Consider the following 21,907-nt stretch of genomic DNA (forward strand, 5'->3'; position numbering starts at 1 on the left):
ATTGTGACTGAGTGACAAGATCTGAGTCTTGAAGTACCCCCATCAGACATTGTTAAGTGTTTGTCAACTGAAAAAAAAAAAATCAGAGAATTTCTCTTGTCTGGCAGAGTGAGTGGGGGAAGCTAATTTCCAAAATGAGGCAAATGGTATCTCTGATGCGATGCCAATCTGACAAATGGCTGCAGCTTTTACGCCATAATCATCCCCATTAAACAGCTCTGAATGGCATTACTCATTAAAAGGCCCATTACCTAGTGAGATGTTGACCTCCACTCGGTGTAAAACAGGTACACAATCACCAACAGGAGAAACACTGTCAGCTTTAAAACATTGCCCCCTTGAATAAAGGTTATTCAATTAAAATAACAGTCTGTGATGTGCAGAAATGCAGAGGAAGAAAGAGAAAGAGGATTCACTTTAGATGTGTTTGAAATACTACATTTAAAGCCCACCTGTATGCAGAATATGTGTGTACTGAGGCAGCTGTGTGTGTCTGTGAATTTCACTGAGTATCAAGATTTTCAGTAATCCTTACTAAGCAGGACAGCTAACACTATTCAGTCATTTCAGTGAATTTGTTATAAAATAAAGCCACAACAAAAACAAACAAGCTTTTTTCTCAACCCATTTTTCTTTTTAGGATTATAAAATAGCCACATCTGGCCCATGTTTCCAGTTATTTTCAAGCACTGTTTGAGTTTTGATGCAACATCCAGATCCAGTATGAATTAAAGGAGAGAAAAACTCAACAGTAAAAAATCATACTCTTGTCAAATTGTTTTTCCGTTTTGTCCTTTTGCATAAAATTTGAAATATTGTAATGCACTTTGCTGGAAGGCCATTATCCAAGGGATACAGACGATTTAAGATCTTTGAGTTATTCTAGTTCTTGACATTGCCATTTTTCAAACTTTTATGTGTGTTTCAACATTGTGGTTCATATTCCGTCTGTTACTGTCTAGCACTGCATGTATTTTGAGGCAGATCCTGATGTCGTCAAAGAGGAAGGCCGCCTCTTAGGTTTAGTCTTCATTGTGTAAAATGTTTTGCTGTTTCTAACTTAAAGTCGGTGCAATGTGTAGAATAAATGTTTAAGCAGCTACATAGATTTGTGAAAACTATGTGTGGGTGTTGTTACCTCCATTAAGGAAATCATGATCAGAGTCAGTTAAACATCTGGCTCGTTGCATCTAATGCTTGTCTAGCACTCTGAGTCATTAGCACTTCTAACTATAATCAACTACTAACAGAGTCAGGGTGAGATGGTAGAGCAGCCTTGGCAGAATAATGTTGTCTCGCTCTACCTCTTATCTGAGGTGTAAAATGTTTTGCTCTCGCTGGCTCGAAGTCAAAGCTGCCAAATAAAGACGTATGAAGGCAGAAAAAACGTAAACAAGTCTCTAAGTGTGAATGTGTTGTTACTTTGGCCTAGAGAGTAATTTATTTCTCATTTGTTTTTTCACACAAAATTTAGTGAAATTGGTATGAATATTAGGACATGTCACCAAAAAACTTGTGCCTGCGCCTGCAAAGTTTTTTCTCAGTCTAAAATACATTTTTGTCTCACTGCATCCTGTGATTGAGAATAATTTTTTGTTGTTTAAAAAAACTTATCTCAGTTTACTTCTCCCTTTCCACAAAGCCCACATGAGTGTGTGTGTGTGTGTGTGTGTGTGTGTGTGTGTGTATGTGTGTGTGTGTGTGTGTGTGTGTGTGTGTGTGTGTGTGTGTGTGTGTGTGTGTGTGTGTGTGTGTGTGTGTGTGTGTGTGTGTGTACATACGAGGGGTCAGCAGGATGACAGAGGTGACAATTAGGGAGCAGATTATGACGATGACCAGCAGGGCAATGGATATTCCTTTCCAGTTCCTCTGGGGCGGAGCACTGCCCACCAGGTCCTGAAAAACAACATGACACATCACATTAGTGCATGGACACTGAAACAGGCAAACAAATATTACATACATTTAGCTAGAAAAGTGTCTTTCACCAGGCTCAATATCCACTGTTTTAACGAAGAAAGATGACCTAAAAGTGATGAATTTTGTTTCTAAATGGATGCACAGCATTTTAGAGATGATCTCATCATGCATTGAACAGATGCATGTTGTACTGTCACAGTCGGAGCCAGAGATTGGCCGTGGGACAGCTCATTCCTCGTCATACAGATGGCAAAAACTCAGCCACTTGTGTGCAGTAACCCCACATCATCCAGCTGCTCCCCGCGGCTCCCACGCGAAGAGTCCCCGCAGTTCTGCCTGATAGCCAGAGAGTTGCTACGCCTTCCAAACAGACACCACGGGTACAATAACGAGCCACTCTCCTCACACAGCACAGCAGATGGTGGATGGCTAATCAGTGCTATTGGAAACACATACTGCAAAAATGCACACAAAACATTGTAACAGTAGAAGTGCAGGAGGAAGCAATCAGGTGGCCTCTAAAGACTGCAGGATGTCTCACACACAGAATCCAGAGGCTCGTTTTTAGGAGTTTAATGGGAGATTTAACTGATGGGCTCTTCACAAACACAGTCATCCATTCCTTTAATACAGTGTGTCAATATCAAAGCAACAGGACATTTAACTGGAAGAACTGCAGATTCAGGTTAAACCAAGTGGCAATTTTCAGAGTTAAGGAAATAAAGCCAAAAAGGGACTGAAAAAAACGATTCCTCGAGACGCCGTATAAGGCTGGCTTAAAAAGATAGTCCATACGCATTAGGCCTAAATAAATATTTCTCACTTCTCAGCAGAATAAAACGTTAACCTAACCTGTTTAAATTGTATTAAGGCTTAAAGTAATGCATCCTTTAGGGTGTGGTAACTCTGAGAAACAGGTAGTTGCAGCCAGCTTTTGGCTAGTTGTCACCTCGGTTTATCCAGTTTACTTAAAATGACAAATGTGTTTTTCTGACATATCCGCCGCCAGCACCGAGGTTGGTATGTTGGTGACTTTTTGGGACTTTTTAATGCAATCAAAGGGACTAATAATAATTTTGGAACACTTGAGGCTACTCTGAAATGCCATCAATTTGCATGTAAATATCCCTTCATATGAATTACTATTTATTTAATGAACTATATCAGTTTCATGAATTCATTAAATCTACATCCAGAGGGTTGAAGACGAGTAAATGTCAGAAAACCGGGGTTTCTTTAACACTGAGTGCACAGACAGAAAGTCAAACAGATGGACAGACTCACACAGACACACAGAGGCACATGAACATTCATTTCTCTGGCCACAGTTGGAGAGGAGAGTGAGCAGCTCCAGCCACCCGTATCAGTCCAGCTGCTGATATCCTTGTTACCAATTAGACCTGGTGTCTGTCTGCCTACATTGAGAGGTTGTGCAGTGTGCAGTGTGGCTCAGTGAACCATCCACCAGGCAATGAGGTGTATGTGTGTGCATGTGGGAGGGAAATGGATGACTCAACTCTTACACAGAGAATATCTTATTTTATGTTTTTAAGACTTCAATTCAAATGAAAATTAACTCAATGCAATGTACCAATTTAAAGTATGTGTATGTGAGTGTGTTCTCGCTGCCGGTGCATCAGCTTGTCTCTGCACAGTTTGTCTCGAAGCGTTGCAAATCAATAGTGAAGGCAATGAGTACACATAGAAAAACAGCAGGCACATCAATAAGCTGATTTATGGTGCAGAGGTTAGAAGTTGCGTGATAAGGTGCATGGATGTGTATGCTGGATTCATAAGATATTAATGTCCCTATGTTATCACACTCGAATAGAAAAAGACTTGGTGCAGCAGAGGTCTGTGATATCAACCATCACCGCAGACCTTCTTATAAGCCAATAAAACAGGAAGAAAGGAGATGCTTTGACAGGCACGCCGATAACCGTCTTGTTTCTGCATCTGCTCACTTGTTTCCTCGTATATCTGCACTGAAAAGGGCTGCACATAAGTGCAAGTAGGCGTTTTAAATGCAACCTGGTCCTGTATCAAGTTCGGTGAAGCCTCTACTTGACAGACAGGTTCAGATCTATAAATGGGACAGCTGGATCCACACCAACAAACACAGGACAGTGTCTCTCAGCTGATTCTGTTCAGACACTTTGATGGCAGCCCAGGAGGCATGTAACTAAATGTTTAGTTTCTTTCCCTCCACCGTTTATACTCAGTGTGCTAGAGAACAAGAGGCACAAGGTAAGATTATTTAAGACAGCCTGCTATTCCAATCTTAAATACATCTCCCCCATGCCCTGTGGACTCATTCAGACAGTGGAAATGTAGGATGGAGACGACCTGATGAGCAGGAGTAGCTTCCCTTCAGTGCTTGGCATTTCTGTAAATAGACACCCGCTTATTCATTCAGAGGTCAGGGAGCTGTTCCAAGATTCAGATCAATAAAACAATCAAATGCTGTTGGACATTTGCTTTTTGCACTGTGAAATCCTAAATTAAACAGCATCCAGCTGACACAGATACAACCCCTTAACCTTTACTGTCAATATGTCTGTATACATAACATTGATTTAAGGATGATGGGATCAATGCTTATGATACTTCATGTGACAAGTTAGGCTGTGGTCAACAGAGCCATCAGGAAAACTGCTTTTTATTTTTAAAAACCCACTCATTTTGCAAAAACTAATGCAGAGAACACACTTAGAAACAAGCAGTTTAGGACCTTAAGGCACACAATTAAAAACTAATGCAGTGAATTAAATTGCAAAGATTGAGTTGATTTGCCTAAACTTCTTTATGCTGTTACACGGACACGTTTACATCCAACAGAAGTCACATGTCAAATGTGGAAACAAAACCGCTTTGGAGGTATCACTGTATAATCTCTGAGAGAGTTTGGAGAAAAGCCTCTGTACGGACTAAAAGTCTGCAGATTACATTACTCATCTCTTCCACCGCTGAGTCAGTCTGTTTGAAGTTAGAGGAAGATAAGAGAGATGGTTGTGTGAGATTCTATTTACTGACGACTCTGTATGGAGGGTGAAAATCCGATTAGAGAAAAGGAGCAATTGATTTTTGGAAAACCTCCAAAGAAGAAATATCACAGTATTAAGCAAGCTGCGCTGAAACTGTTTTATGTGAACAAATGTTTGTGAATATCATTTCCACTTCAAAGCAGAACAACTTCAACCCTGATGCTAAAACAAGCTGAATACAGAATAATATTCAAATTCATTAACCAACAGTTTTCTGTGTGTATGCATTGGTATGTGCAGTGTACTAGTACAACTGTGTGGAATTACTCTGTAAAAGTCTGACTTATAGGCATGATAGGGAACTTCTTCTTTATCCTTATCTTTTTGTTTTGTAAATGTAGAATATAGAAGGGGTATATAGAATGGGTCAAAGCTGGGTTTTATCTGTCTGTCACACTTCAGGTTAGGGATAGCTTTTTGCTTTTTTTTTCACATGTGTAGCCGGTGCTAGCTCATAACACCTGTTAAACTTTTACAAGAGTCTAAGCACAAAAGTTTAAGAAGTAAATTGCATCTAAACCTGCAAATGTATTCCTCCTTCAGCATTATTAATTTCAGAATAATATACACAATACATATCATTCTAAAGTACTATATATTTATAATGTATAGTTATTGATGCATTGAAGTGAAGGCATGAGTTTTATCAACATTTATATGTGGGTTATTTAAATATCAGTAATCTGAATATGGTTAGGACCAAAGCTGTTAAATCAATCTTAAAAAGCATTCCAGGTAACGTAAAGACATTTACTGTTGTAGAAAATGAATAACAAATCAAATCCAATCATATGTTGTACTTTTTGATTGGAAATTCAATCTAGTTGGATTGTGAAAAAGACTGATATGATCAAAAGGCTTGCACCATTTATCAACTAATTCATTTCTTGTATTTCTTGTTAGAAACACAACAGGCTGCCTCCATTCTGAATTTAAGGATTTAAATCTCTGATTCAAAAGTAGCTCCATTTACTTTCTGAACAGAATTGTTGTCTCTCACAATCCGCTGTTAATAGCGTGTTTATGCTTTGATAGCTTTATTCCTGCAGGCTGCATCATCCTTGTTTGAAAAGTGGAGCATTTCTCCCACCTACTCAAACACAAAACAACACAGAGCTTCAAACACAGCCAGGCGGATTTTTTTCTCACATAAAAAAAAAAAATCATCTAGATCTAACTGCATTGTTACCTTCAAATTAAAGCCATTAAAAAGACATACAAAATCTGACTTTAGACGCATCATTTGGTTTCCCTGACGTTGAGCGAGTGTTCCCTGGTTGCTGACTTTTCTGAAGAGCTCTTAATGAGGCAGAAGTGCGTCTGAAAGCAAAACTTGACCTTTCGTCCTTGCATTATGGAGCGATGTCTGCATTAAGCCTTCTCCTCCTGTGAGTGTGTGAGAAGAGTAGGCATGCATGCCTCACAGATGATAACAATAAAAGCATCATCAATAAATGAGAACTGGAGCCATTTTCACCAACAGACACAACATCCAAACAAACTGTGCATTTAGAAACCAATGACACTGAGGGGAAGAAAATCCCATGAGAGGAAGCAGCTTTTTCAACCCATTTGTTGCCATTTTCATTCTATTTTGAGACAAAGAGGATATAAGAGCATTTTTTAAGGTCAAGCTTTCTTTCCCTCCTGTCTCTTCTTTTAATCCTCCCTCCCACTTTCCCTTTGTCTAACCAGCTTTGTCTCCACTCGCTGCTGAAGTGTGAAATAGATCTTTTCTGATCTCTGAGCACCTGGTTTCCAAGGGAACCAAAAGAGTCAGATTTGCAGTGAGGAGGCTGCCAGCAGTACAGCACAGTGGGGACTAATGTTACAGCCCCGCTCACAAAATTAACTCAGGACACAAGATGGCTTCATCTGGTTTCCGACGAAACATAGACATGTGAAACGAAAACAAACTTCAGCCATCTAAAGACATCCGACACTGGACACGCGATATACGTCTCCACCGTAACGTAGTCGCTGTCTGAGAAGAACATTCAAATTTCAGAGTGGAGCTGTAGCCTGTGGACGTGGGGGTAAACTTTTCCTCTGGAACAGCATCAATAAATCATGAGCATTCATGAGTGAGATTAAGAATTCATGCCAGCTGGCTTTTGCTTCATGGATAGATAGTAGGATATCAGCCATGCCTCTGTATGCACAGCCTGTCTTTGTCCACTTCTGAAAACATGGAGAGTGAGGATCAGACCCAACTGAGCTGAGACAAAGAAGCTAAATGTTGTTCAGTTGAGATAATGCAACCTGTAGAAATGTAGCCTACATGCTATTGTGTAAAAAATAACCTCTGGTATGGTTCAGGTTGCTTCTTTTTTTTTTTTTTTACCCCTAGGCTGATTTGTTTGCAGCCAGCAAGATTAACGTCCATCATGACACACAGATTACAAAACAGATGTGACAAGGAACAACACATTAGAGAGAAGGACAACTATTTAAAACCTACTAAAACATGATTAAAAAAAAGGAAATAATAATGATAACAGTGCTCCAATCAGGGCATATAGGAGATAGAAGTCTCATTCAATAAGATCAATAAAAACACAAATGTATAAATCATCTCTTCAGAACAGATGCAAATCTACATTTGCAAAGATATATTCTGAAAGCATTAAAGAAACTCTGGATATTTTGCACAGTGATAAGTAGAAAAATACTCTGTGAACAGTCATGTAAACCAAATCCAAAACAGCACAGTAAATTAGAAACGTATAAATAATACTGCTGCATGCGTTCTCTCTCAAAAAAAGAGAAAAAGTTTTAAAGAAAAAAGGACATATGGAGTTTGCTCCCTGTTGATCAGGTAATGTGTAAGTTGAGAACGATGTTACATAAAGTTTAACTTTATCTTCAACACATGTTCAGTACTGCTGCTTGCTGCTGCTAGAAAATAATTTATGAGAGCAGTGAGTCTTACAGGATCTAAGACCAAAACAAAGAGCTGAAAGATGCTAAAACTCTCCATTAAGCTCAAAAGCTGATCATTTCTGATTTCCACAAAATTGCCTGTCACAGCTTTGATATAAGACCATGAGGTTTGAACATATTGCTACTCTGTCTTTTTTTTTAATGAATGAATGAATGGTCTATAGCAGTAGTTGTAGTAGTAGTATAGCAGTAGTGATGGTCATTGCACTAGCATTACTAAAGGCACCATTGCTTTATGGATGAGGGTAAGTGAAAAGTAGACGAGTGCATTGTGTTGTTCTTTCACAACAAGTCAAAATAATATTAAATGATTTAAGCTGCTGCCTTTTATACCATTATCTGATTTCACCTGTGAATCAATTATTCAACACCTGAAGAGAAGCTTTTTCTCTGCCACGAATCAGACTTTTAAACTCTTCCAGTCAGCTCAACTGTTTGGTTTGTTGACAATTTAAGTTAAATTTCACATACAAAAAACATATATACAAAAGAAAACATAGCAGTCGCAATGCGAAGAAGCTCAATAGTAATATACTTAAATGTACAGTAATGGTAGCAGTTCACTGAGGACGTAAAGCTGTTCTTTACAGATGCACAACATGCTAGCATACGCATATTAGTACCGAAAAAAGAAATCTCAAACATACAGTGTCCATACACTTTCATCCACTCATAAGATAAGTTTGCCTTTGGACCTACGGTCAGAAACACTTGCCTTTCTAAATAACCAGCCAATCAAACTGCTTGTAAAAGATCACAGTTTAGTCTTAAATTCAAATGTTTCACATCAGGTACACAGCAATGACTTCTAGTACAAGAGAAAAGCTTTCTGACTGAAAGGGCTCCATGCTAGTGCTAATTTTGTATATTTTTTTTTCATTTTATACATACTTTATTAATGCCCGAGGGAAAACTCTGGTTTACACTCTGTAAAGATACATGCTTCTCACACACACAGGCTCGAAATACACACGGTGTATGACCTGGTATGGACATGCATTCATGGATAGGTGTCAGAGTGAGGGGCTGCACATGAAAGAGTGCCTGAGCAGTTGTGGGTCCAGAGCCTTGCTCAATGGCATCTCAGCAGCACTCAGGAAGTGACCTGGCACCGGGACTTGAACCAGCGACCCTCCGGTTCCCAACCCAAGTCCCTACAGACTGCCGCCCAAAACTTAGTACCCAATGTGGGGCCACATCTATAATCAGGACTTGAGCAGATCTGTTCACAAGGTTAACCTTTTTTAAAATGTGTTATATCAAGTTAGCTTAAAACGCACTGGTACGTGGACAGAAAACAGTGTAGGCTTTGGGACTGAAATAAAATAGATTTTAGGATGAGGATAATAACCGCGATGACTATTCCTTAATAGATGAGGGATCAGGGTAATGCTATGCCAAATGCTGCCAAACATATCTTTTGCTTGATTCTAATTTTTTGAATAAAGCAACACCTTATTCAAAAACATTTATATAGTGTTATAAACACTTTAGACATTTCTGTTATTTTTAACTTGTTGGCATGACAACTTGCCTGGGTCTTATTCATGCTCCAGCACTGTCCTCCAACATTTAGCAGCAGGTGCATGAGTTTATCTTCTAAAAAGAAATAAGTTTGAAAGAGCTTGAAATCTGTCTGGCACAGTGATAACTGAATCCTTGAAATGAGCTTTGTTTAAGATTTAAAGTCTGAGAGAGAGAGAGACACACACACACACACACACACACACACACACACACACACACACACACACACACACACACACACACACACACACACACACCAACCATTAATGAGCTGGTGATTTTGGGGATTCCAGATTTTCCTTTCCTTCCTTCCTTCCTTCCTACAGCAAATTAGCTTATTGTATTGTTTATTATTGCCCACCACCACCAATGAAAATGTATTAGTTTAGTTAAAGGGTGAAATGATTTAAACAGATGGGAAGAAAATCCATGCCACTCCATGTAGAATAAACAAATATTTGAGCATATGCTTCAGAGATTAGAGGTAAGAAACTGAAAGAGCCACGGGAGTCATTGTGACAAATAAGAAAAACGTGGAGTGATCGGTGGATATTTTCTCAGCTTTTATCGGCCTCTTATCGGTCTTTGTAAGCATCAATAAGATGGAACTGAGCGTGTTGAACTGCAGTAGATTAAAAGTGGGGCAATGTTAAATTCTGCCAACTCTATTAACAGGAAAAAAAAAAAAGAATGAGGAAAAGGGAGGTGGTTTTACTCAGAGGATATGAATTAGTGCCTGCCTCTGGACACCACTGATACAGTACAGTATATTTTAATCATCAGAAGAAGTGTAGTGCTCAGCAACATGACTAAAGCTGAAAAGAGTCAAGAATGAAGGAGTCGGAAGAATCCCTCGATGTTTTTTTATAGCCGGTCTTTACTTATTTAATTGAAAGTTTCCCTCAAGATCTCCCTGAAAATTAAATCTATTCCTTGAGTTAAGAGTAAAGATGAAGGACCTTTTAATCTACAGGACTGACTTTGTGCCACCACCATTTCTTTGTATAATATTGTTTGAGTGACATCTAAACACATATAAATCTTGTCCTTTTGCATGTTCTTTATTTCACTTGACATAATGGTCAAAAACATTTGAACCCCCCCCCCCCCCATGCAGAAATGGTTTGGCCTGTTACCCAGAGTAACTGGCCCTCGCACTTCACCTGTTACCTAAACTGTCCAAATGGCCGAAAAACCAGGTGCACAAAAAAGACAGGAAAAAAGAAATGGAGAGAATGAAAAGAGAGGTGCAAGGGAATTTATGTACACAATTTTTAAATTAAATGACCAACGAGGATGATCGACAGCAAGATAAGACAGTGAAACAGCACAGCCATTGACGACGAGATTTCAGCAGAGCTAAAATGTTCAAGTCCATTAGCTACAACACCACAACACGGGTTATTTATTTACTTCATCTGAACAGGATACTCCTCAAGCAGAAAAATTATAGTTGGTAAGTATTGTATTGATCAGTATGTATCCGCTATCAGGCTGTGTAGTGCTCAACAACACACGTAACGATGGGCAGAAGATCAGATAAAGAAGATGCAGATGCATTTCCTGAGTATTTAGAGAGTGCACTGATGAAAACCGCAGCATTTTTAAATGAAGAAGAAGAGAAGATAGATTAACTTTATTCACTTGTAATTTTTTCAGTTCAAAGTTGCAGACAAAGTGAAGTGCAAACCTCCTCCATCAGCAGCAGCAGAGATGTTGCTGCTCAGAGTGCTACAGTTCACATCTCCGATGAACGTCTTAGCTGCTTCCTGTGTAACGCTATCTTCATCTGTCTGCCTCATCATTAAAGAGTAGACACACAGGCTGGAAATCGCATATGAAACTGATATTACCAACAAGCAAGGTCACTGTGAGAGCTGTGTTGTTGGTGATGGGGGAGAATGATTTTTCCATCTCCTCACATTTTCGTTTTAGCTAACTGTGCAGACTGACAAAAAAAGTCAAGGCCAAGTCACTTAGAGAGAATAACGATGTATTCTTCCTGTTCATGCATAGCAATATTTCCAGATGAGCATAGTGCTTTTCACTCTCTGTGAGCTTCTTTCTTTAGTCTGACATCCTATTTTCTCCCAGCCATCAGAAGAGTGAATGCACCCCCCACCCCCCCCTATCTGAACAGGGTTAAAAATCTGCAGCAGTGGTGTCCACTCCACACTCACACTTTCATAAATGAATGAATAGGACACAAGAAAAAGATCAACACTTTAAACTTAAAATATTCAAAAGTGCTGGCTGCATTCAAGACACACGAGAAGGGCATTAATGCAATGGGAAAAGTGCACAAGAAAGAAGATGCCGGTGGGGTGACTTGAAATTTTGCAGGAAAACATTTTCCACTTTGACAAATACCAAATGTAATTACATCCTGCCAATGAAACAGTTATGCAAAGTTGAGAGCCGTCACCCCAACTAATGAAACAGACCTGTCTTTGTTTTTCATTTCATATCCTGAGTGCTGCCTTTGAAAATGCACAGTGTGAGCCAAATACTCAACAAATCAACTGTTACACAACCACATTGATTGTCAAGATGCTCCCTCTGCATACATGCAAACAGGAGTTTATTTCTGTGAAGCACCTTTCAACCCAAATTGTGATATCACTGCCAGGAGCGGAGTTATGTAAAAACCTAAAGTGGATTATGTGTCTACAAAGCCATTACATCACTTCACTGTGTTCCCTATGGCCTCACACAGAGCTCTATTTAAACTCAATGAGATGACTGAACAATGCAGAGCAATTAACACCCACTCAGTATTCTCTCTCTGTGTCTTCTTTTTCTCTTCTGTGAAAACTTTTATCCATGATTCAGAGCAGAATAAGAGATTGTGTGAGAGCAAACTGTGTGTCATGAGGACCAGCAGGTGTTTTCTCCAAGTCAAACTGCACGTGCACACATGACACCACCCAGGCTGAATGATAAAGATGCTACACCTGCAGACTGAGGTCACAACACCAGTGCATTAACAATGTTGGCACAAGTTCGTTTTAGTCGCTCTCGGTACAAACACATGTCTATGAGAGATAACGTCAAAAAGCAAAGACCAGACTATAAAGAGCAAAGCTAGTCCCAAATCCTACCTCATCCGGCTGCGGAGCCGCTTTCGCCGGCCCGTTGGCGTCTTTGGAAGAAGTCATGACCGTAAACACACGGAGGAGAGGAGCGCGCGCCGGCGTCCGCTGCCGACAGGTGCAGAATAATGAGGCGGGAGAAATACGAGAGACCGAGAGGGGGAGAGAGAGAGAGAGAGAGAGAGAGAGAGAGAGAGGTGTACACTCGCTGAAACAATAAGACCGTGGGTGCAGACAGCGCTGAGTTCATCTGATGTGCAGGGAACTGTGGACCGCAGCGATGTGGGAGGCTCAGACTGGCATCTCCTGCTTTATTCTTTTTTACATTTCTTTTTGTAATTTGCGTTATTTCATGAATCAGAAGTAAGGTCTAGACCTGCTCTTAAAGTGTCTTCAGTTTACATTTGTTGTGAATTGACTTGATACAAACTAAAGATTGACTAATGTGCACTAATTTGGAAATTTTGAGAATCATGGATCAGACAACTGAACGATTAGACATAATGATAATAATAGCTTGATAATAATAATAGAAACGGCAAGAAGAAATGGCAAGTAGCCTTCTATTTAAACAGTCAGAAACTTTAAGATTTGTTTTCAAAAATATTAGGACAAAAAGTAAAGGGATACAAAAGGGAAATTTACATGAAACCTCTATGAAATAGTTGACATCCAAGTCAAAACAAAGCAGACTGCTTTCAAGTTTTGACACTTCAAAAATCAGACCTAAATAGAAAAAACGAAAATAACAACAAGTAAAAAAAAATAGCAGCAGGAAGTGCAAAAGTCTCCTCTGGCATAACAGATCTTAACATTTTCTATTGCCGTTTCTTTTTCCTGCTCCGCTAAGAAATAACAAAGATATCAAGGTTTTTGTCCTTCCACCTTGACCTGCAGTTGTTCCAGTGCTCGGCTCTGAACTCACAGCAGCTGATAATGTGGAGGCCTGTCAGTTTGGATCAGATCATTGTCGGCACTTATTACTGGCAAGTCCATTACACAGGAAATGGAAACCGGAATCAATGCAAGAAGAACGAAATACTTTAAGATATCAGCACAGGGGAGATTTTTAAGTCTTATCTAAATTCTTATGTTAAAGATGTATTCATGACTGACAGAGTTTTGTGCATTGCAGTTTAGGGAGCTGAAGAGAGAAGATTTGCATATTGTGACTATGGCCATAAAAATCATATTCACTCCAGTGTGTTGATGCCAATGCTGCTGTATTGTCTGCCATTAAAACAAAGCGGGGTTGCTGCTGGCCTGGCTCTTGAGAAGCAGATCTGCCGTCCTCCCACACAGAGCAGAAATAGTTCCTAACAAAACACTGTTTGTGCTGTAACTCTCTCACCGTGTGTCACATCTCTGTGCACACACAACATCCACACTCTTGTTAGCACAGATCGTATGCTTATTGGTGTTGCACACACACACACACACACACACACACACACACACAACACGCACTGACACAAACACACACACAGAGCAGGTTTCTTCAGATTTCGTGCACAATCTCTGCAGAGCTTCTGGCCTTTTGAACCAGTCATCTGTCAGAGGGAAAAGGAACTGAACAAGCCCCGATAAGAAAGCGAAAGAAAGAAAGGCAACGAAGAAAGTCTGTGATGTGAGTCACCAGCAGATAGGAAGATACTTTTTGCATCGCCATGAGGGAAAGAGTCCCTTGTTGCAATTATATCTTCAGTGTAATTACGAGCAGTACATTTATTATCATCTTAAGGAGTAATTATTGTCAGGATGAGTCTTCCCTCTCAGGAATTTGTGGATCTATAAATTAAGAAGGAATAAACAGAGAAGACATCAAACCCCAGTGTGAAATCCCAGCTATACTTGATCATCAAAGAGTGCACGATATGTGAATAAATGTTAATCACAAGGTCTTTCTCTGGGAAATGTAACTGGTCTCATGGTGATTATTCACTCTGTAATTATATACATGAAGACATGATGTTTCACCTGTAATCTGATAACACAAAAGTACAGAATTATTATAAGATTATGTTAGACTTGGACAAAAGACTTAAGTCTCATCTCTTGGGGGTTGTGTGTGTGTGTGTGTGTGTGTGTGTGTGTGTGTGTGTGTGTGTGTGTGTGTGTGTGTGTGTGTGTGTGTGTGTGTGTGTGTGTGTGTGTGTGTCAAAAGTACGTGTCAATACATGTACAACAACAAGACATACAAGAGTACAAACCCTAGCCAGCAAGCATCATCACAACTATGGAAAATGAATGAGAATACAAAGAGGGTTAAATGTAAGATAAAAAGGAGCATATTGCATCAACATCAGAAGAAGAATAAAGGAATTCAAGATACGAATTGAAGAAAATAAAGATAAAAAAACAAAGGAAATAAAAGTTTCAAGACAGAGTTATTTGGATGAAGAGATAGAGTTTCTACACTGAGGATAAAACACAAATTTAGCTGAGATAATGAGCGGACTTTAAAGTGAAACACGGTATTTGGCACAGTGTCTCTGCACAGCTCTACCCAAGCCTAAGGGAGCTGCATGGCCAGCTCACTGCCAAGACTGATTTCAGCACCTCCACTGTGGACAGCTCCTCTGACACATGAGCACAGAGACCGTTTACCTCTCACCAAAACGCATTCAAATAATCGAGTTCGGAAAACAAAAGCATCTGGTAGTCAGGTTAATGGGTCTGTTTTGCGCAGATAACAAAATGAATGGGGGAAACAAACATTGAATTTAATTAGTTACATAATTTAATAGTTCAGTTTTATCCTTTCAAAGTGTCTCTCCTCTTCACATATTGTTTTGATTCACACAGATTTCTATCCACCATCTTTCTGTTACAGTAAAACCTAGCTGTCAGAGGATGCAACTTCCTGACAATTAGCCGTACAAAAATATATTCAAAGGCCTACTGGAGGTGAAGGGCCATGAGCGCTGCATTTAACAAAAAGCAAACACAGTGGGGTGCTTAAGAGACCAGCCAAGCTTTGATAAAGAGAGTCCGTCTGAACGCAGCGAGGGGCACAAAGATTGATCATCACAACATGAAGCATGTAGGTTCCTGGCTGTAATAACAAACTACAAGCAATCAGGAGTAATTGGAGAAGAATAAGATAATGCAGCCACGTGGGGTCTGAATGTGCTAGCAGAGGCTTTGTTTGAACAGAACATGCTCTCCTTCACGGCATGTTCTTATCATCGGTTTGACAAATTTTAATTTACAGTTTCTTTTTCATCATTTAGATTTATACGTGCTGCCTAAGATAGCATCTCAAAGCAGCATCTGTCAAATAAAACCCTTCCGGCTAACGTCCTGTAAGCAGCACATTGCACACACATGAGTAATGAGTGTGCACACGTGAAGTGTGTTTTTCTTTCCTTCAAGGGGACAAACAACAACAAACAGTTGTTTATTTAACAGTCATTGAACAGTAAGTTGGTCTTCGACTGCATGCTAGCTCCCCCAAGTGATCACTTCTTGCCTGACAGCCTTTTGTCTGTCCAACATAAATAAATATGCAAATCCCAATCCCTCTTCTAATTGTTTTTACGCCGGGGTTTGTCTTTGGTTTTTTTACTCATCACAAACACAAATTAGGGTTCTTTTAATTTGAAAAATCAGAGGCATGCTGTGATGAAGTGCATTCCATTTAATTCGAGTAACAGCAGAAACTGTTTATTATGAAGGAAATTGTGATGTCAGATTTTTATAAAGACTAAATCCCTTTGACATGTGCGTCCACAACTTTGGCGCTCAGCCTGTCCGTCAACACTCTGGGCAAAGAGAGAAGCGTGAGATGAAGACAGCTATCAAAAGGCAGGACAGTTTTGTTTGAAAACCGATCATTATCAGCACTCTCTTTCCACAGACAAAACAGCAGAGAAGGAAGCCTCACACAGCCATGAACACTCACCTATACACTTACAACCTTATTATTATCCACCATGTTTTTATACAAATGCATCCCTGAGAGGTTTGGACATTGACAGCATCACTACAGTGATGAACAAGGGATACACACAATATCATTCACACTTCTGCAGTACAAAGGCAATGTCATTTAACAGTTTTAAGTGTGCAAAGCTTACAATTTTCACATTTACTTGCACATGTATTTCAAGCTCTGTTTTCAATGTTGTACATTACGACCAAAAATTCTTGATTTTTTTCTAGAGGTCAACATCCTGTGCAAGAAAAAGGTTTGACCTTTTCATGTCAAGAATGTAATGTTTTTTTACACCTATTTACATTACTGAATTGTTGTTGATGCAAAATAAAATCTTACAGCTGCTTTAAAGCTTAACACTGAGGAGCCTTTAATGGTGAAGCAGCCATTAAGAGGGTATGTTTTTGTGATAAGGGGGTTAATAGTTTTTATTTTGTTGCATTTCTAACAGAGATACTCTTATTGTCGCCAACATAAAGAAACAAAATACAAAGAAGTTATCATCATCGCCTTTTTTCGTGTAAGGGGGGCTTAGGCCTCAGTCCTTGAATATCTTAGCTACAGCCCTGCTTTCAGACGGATAGCATTAAATTAACACTAGAATGAGCCTAATGAAAATTTAAAATTTTACCTGTTTTTTTTTTTTTTTTTAAGACAGCAAAGAAATTGTATTATGATTTAGAAGCATGGCTGGACTTGACATTGTTCTTAGGCTTTTTCTAAATAAAACCGTATCAATCCATAAAGCCTGCTGATTTAAAAACAAGCTGTTTCCATTGGGCCAAGCTGCCAGCTGTCATCCCGGCCAGCTCAATCATCAGTCATGTCCCCCCTTACCCTCCAGCCTGCCGTGACTCCTTCAGCTCGTCAACTGGCAGCACACCTGCCTCTGTCAGAGTAAACACTGCTGTTTGCATCTCCACTCTAGTCTGCTCGGCTGCAGCTGTAAATCACAGGTTGAAGGATATATAGTGCTGGCAAGTGGGCCACGCTGTACGGTTCATCAGAGATCATTACTGTACATAATGGTCAGAAATTAGGCCCTGAGAAAACACGCCTACACGTGTCGCTAAGTGATGAAAGGCAGAGAAGTTTTCAGACTGGAGGCAGTTTTTCCTCTGTCTGGACTCTGGACTTTACGGAGGGGTAATTAAAAGGTCTGCAAGTCTTTAATCAAACTCTTTATTGGTCTGCTACCAAGAGAGGACTTTAAAGGGACACAATTAATCTAGCATTGTTTAGTCTGGAGTTGTTTGGACACATGCACACATACACACTCAAACACACACTATATAAAAATTACATTCGCTTTGTAACACTCCCTCACCTCCAAAACCTCTCTTCTTGACCCCCATCAATACTCAACTGTTTCTCTGGGAGAGCTGCCCTGCTGTAAAACTTTCTGGTTTTAACAAGGGGAGGAACTGGGTCACTCAACTCACTGACTCCAAGACTGCAGGATGTTTTTCTTTATTATAACTTTTGCTTTCAAAGTTAAAGTTCGTAAAAATGGAATCAATACTTTTGTATACCTAATTTTTACACTATGGTCTGCTGTTGCACTGTAGCCTATGTTTAAATGAACACGTTTTATTCCTTATCATAAAGTGCGGTGATTTTTCTTTAACTATTTTATAGTATTTTGACATTTACACCTGACACGACGTAAATGAGACGAGTTCATCTTTAGATTATTAACCGGATCCTAATGATGAAAAGAAATCGAGTGTAGCATTCTGTGTTAGAATGGAGCTTTAATACAAAGGTAGAAGAGGGAGGATTTTAAAGATGTTATTGTCCTGTTTAAATTAGATTTTTTTCTGCTAGCTGACACTTATTTGCTATCATGGTTGATAAATTAAATACACTGTTTTAATTTGCTTTGCATTTTTAAGAGACTCTTGCACAGATTATTCTTTATAGCTTAAATCAGTTTTCATAATGTCCGTGCACAATACCCTCACAGAGGACGAGACCTGTTTAGTTTATGTGTGGCTTTTTTCAGTCTAATTTTTAAGCTTGTATTTAGGCTCTTTAATTGTAGTCTTTATGCTCTTAAGAAAAGTGAACTATAGTGAACTATTTATTATGTGGTAGCCAAAATATTTCCTTTTGTGGCCCCAAAACATCAAAACCACAGCAGCTCTCCACTGCATAGCTTTTCACACAGAGAGCGTCTGAAACGTATCTCGACTGCACAATGGGCAACAGAACAGCACCCAACAGGCTGCGCTGAATGATTTTCAGCCCAAACAATATAAAAAAAAGATCCATACAGATTATTCATGACAAAAGTGGCAGCCTGAGGGTCCAAAATATAACTCTACCATGGGGAAACTGCACCACTGGAATAATTGTGAGGGGGAACATTGAAGCAGCACTGAGGCAGTCAACAGGGGAAGCTCTTACTGTGGTCACAGTTTGTTCTATACAGTAAATCTCAGCAGTCAGGTTTATAGGACATCTAAACTCTCAGCCCTTCCCATGCTTTTACTGCTGGAAGCAAAACATCTCAAATTGACTCTTCAAAAACTCGTTAGCCCGCAAACAAGACATGAAACCAGACGGCCACTTTGTAGTTCAGATGTTTTTAAGGATAGGGTTGACACGAGGCAAATAAACGACCCAAATGTTGACTCAGTGTCTTTGGGGAAGGAAACTGAAAATGATTTCCAGAATTGACAAGTTGTCCAAAACTGGCAGTATAAAAAGTAACTCAATTAGCAAATGTAGGTCAACAGAAAGTTAACTACATACAGTAAACAGCTATGATGCTGCTGCTAACGCTCCATTTATATAATCCTTGGGGGAGGATCCTCCACAGGTGTGCTCTCAGCAGGAGGCCACTGATGACATACATTACCAGGTGGGCTACTCCTCCCATGGGAAGCAGCCACGAGAGAATGAGAGAGAGAGAGAGAGTGTGAGAGAGTACCAGAGAGGCAAAAGACCCACAGTGCAAACAGTTCAAAGAAAATGAGAAAATGGAAGAAAATGGAATTCAAACACATTAGTGGTCACTGGGGTGGGACTGTCCTGAGAGCGATAAAACAAAGTAAACAGACAAGATCTAATGAGTGTTAAAACAGAACAAGAGCCACAGATATTGGGTGCTTTTTAATCATCAAAGATCAGCAAACTTTGTTTTGACTGACTGACCAGTTTCTTACCAACATTAATACTTCAAATACTGAAATTATTTTCTGTGCCTTGTTTTTCTTAAAGACACAAACCCTTCCTTTGGTCTCTAAAAATATTCCTAAAGATCCCTTGAAGACATGTTTTAGAAAATTATAAAGAAAATAAGGGTTAGAACTGACAGTTATTAGACAAAAAAACCTCTGTAGATTTTTTAACATAAGACTCTGTTTATCTTTCCTTTGTGAAATAACATTTTTTTATCCTCTCCTTTATATGCAAATATGTTTACTGTGAACTGTACAATAATGTGCAATATTCTTATTTTGTATAGAATTCAGTATATGTCTCCTACATTATACAGTATATAATCTGACTGTGCAACTGTCTATACATTTGTATTGTGCCTTTCGTGTGCACGTGCGTGTGTTATTTCAACTTCTTCTATTTGAGACCGGCTCAGGCAGTACAGCATATTATCGGTGTATATACCTGCACAATGACAATACAAATGTATATTCTACCTGCTTGAAACAAGACGTCTCATACTCACTGAAAATGTTACTTTGTGTTTTGGAGGCTGTATGATTCCACTCTGCACAAGTGTAAATCCTATTCCAAACCACTATTAGCATAAAACCACAAAATAATACTCATATGCATGTGTTGACGTGAGATTAAAGCCTTGAAAAAAAATGTGTCTCATCAGCAGATGGATTTGAAAATCTCCTTCCTCAAACTCTGCATATTCATCATTTTGAAAGTCAGTCATTGAAGTATATATAAAAAGTTGCTACATAGTTGACATGCTGTTATTCATGGTCTATTGATAGTTCAGTATCTGGGACAGATGTGATTGATGCTAATGGATAAGTCATCCTGACTTAATGTGTGGACATTTGAATCTACTCCTAAGATCATCCAACAAAATGATTTCCATCAGACTGTCTTCTGAAGATTTCCAAAAAAACAAAAAAACAAAGGCACCTGTTCTGCAACTGGGGCACAAAAAAAACGTAGCATACAGAAGTGCCGCTATGCTGAATGAATATAACTAATAAAACAACGACAGTAAGGAAATGATGTCAACAAGCAAACAGTAAAGTTGCTCATTAAATGTAACACATGTGCATCTGGCATTTCTACAGAGACAAAACAGGGTGAGTCAGCCTGCATTAACAGAGCATTTACCCATCTGCTGATCCAAATCTCATAAAAAAGACTTATGAGCCTTGTGAACTTTATGTGTGCTCATCAATGACTTACCAGAGGCCCATAAAGAGAAAGAACAACAAAGTTTAGAGTTAACACTGCATTTTGTCAAGTTGTTATTGAAATTTGTGTTTGATAAAGCATAGCCACAAGGGCGATAAACAAAGACTCAGCAGTAAAGTGTGTTGTTTATTCAGATCGGGGAGAAACAAATCATCCAATACACCAAAGACACAGGTGTAAAGATTTGATTCAGGGGGCCGAAAAGAAATGATAATGAATTACGTTCAAGGACAGGATAATTAATATATCAGCGTTGTTCTGCTTGAGAATGGAGAGGTGCAGAGGGGAGTGATTAAGAGAGAATTAGAAGCTTCTGAATGAAAAGTGCTTTATTGTTACATATTCACCACGGGTTTGAATATATTTCCATCATTGCTCTACTATTTATCTCCAAGGACCCTGCTAGCTAACAGAAAATATTCAATCTAGTAAATGTCCAATTATTCTCTCTATTTCTTTTAAATGGAAATAGAGGGCACACACTCACACACTCACACACGCACGCACACACACAGCTTTCTGCAAGACAGGAGAAATGATGACAGAAATACGTTTAGTTCCTCAGAATTTTTTTTTTACTCAAAATGATGAATTTCAGTACTGCAGTTTTATCATTCCTTGTGAACCAAAGTACAAGACAGATCATTTTGACATGATGAGGGCGCTTGACATAAGTTATTACAATTATTTCTAATGTGTCGCTTTTCCTTTTAATTTTGATTGAAATATTTCACTAAAAATATCAGCAAGGCCAGGTAGCACTGTAGAAAAAGCAGGGAGATTTCAGACACATCATCTGGGTACCATCAAGATTTGTATATATCCATATACCGGATTTCATTACCATCTGTCTATAAGTTTTAGATATTTCTGCCAGAGACAAAGAGGACAATCCACTGACTGGCAGAGAGTGTCATCCCTAAAGCAACACCGCAAACAGAGCTTACAACTGAAACTACATACATATTGCCTATTGTTTTTATTAGCCGTGGTAGTAGCAGTATTATACCTTCATCAGAGAAAACACTAAA

General features: G+C 39.1%; 1 protein-coding gene across 6 annotated transcripts in view; it reads right to left on the reverse strand.

The window, feature by feature from the left end:
* LOC109985844 (dipeptidyl aminopeptidase-like protein 6) overlaps positions 1 to 21,907 on the reverse strand; it is a 70,291-nt gene that overhangs the window by 19,617 nt on the left and 28,767 nt on the right. For 5 of the 6 annotated variants that reach the window (XM_065954078.1, XM_065954079.1, XM_065954077.1 and 2 more), the window contains one exon: positions 1,782 to 1,896. In XM_065954078.1, the coding sequence (XP_065810150.1) occupies positions 1,782 to 1,896 (115 nt within the window). Of the gene's footprint in view, positions 1 to 1,781; positions 1,897 to 12,535; positions 12,707 to 21,907 lie in introns of those variants that run through there. The other variant, XM_065954081.1, reaches the window with a different exon arrangement.

The sequence above is a fragment of the Labrus bergylta genome, chromosome 4 (assembly GCF_963930695.1).
Source record: "Labrus bergylta chromosome 4, fLabBer1.1, whole genome shotgun sequence".
In the NCBI taxonomy this organism is placed as follows: domain Eukaryota; kingdom Metazoa; phylum Chordata; class Actinopteri; order Labriformes; family Labridae; genus Labrus; species Labrus bergylta.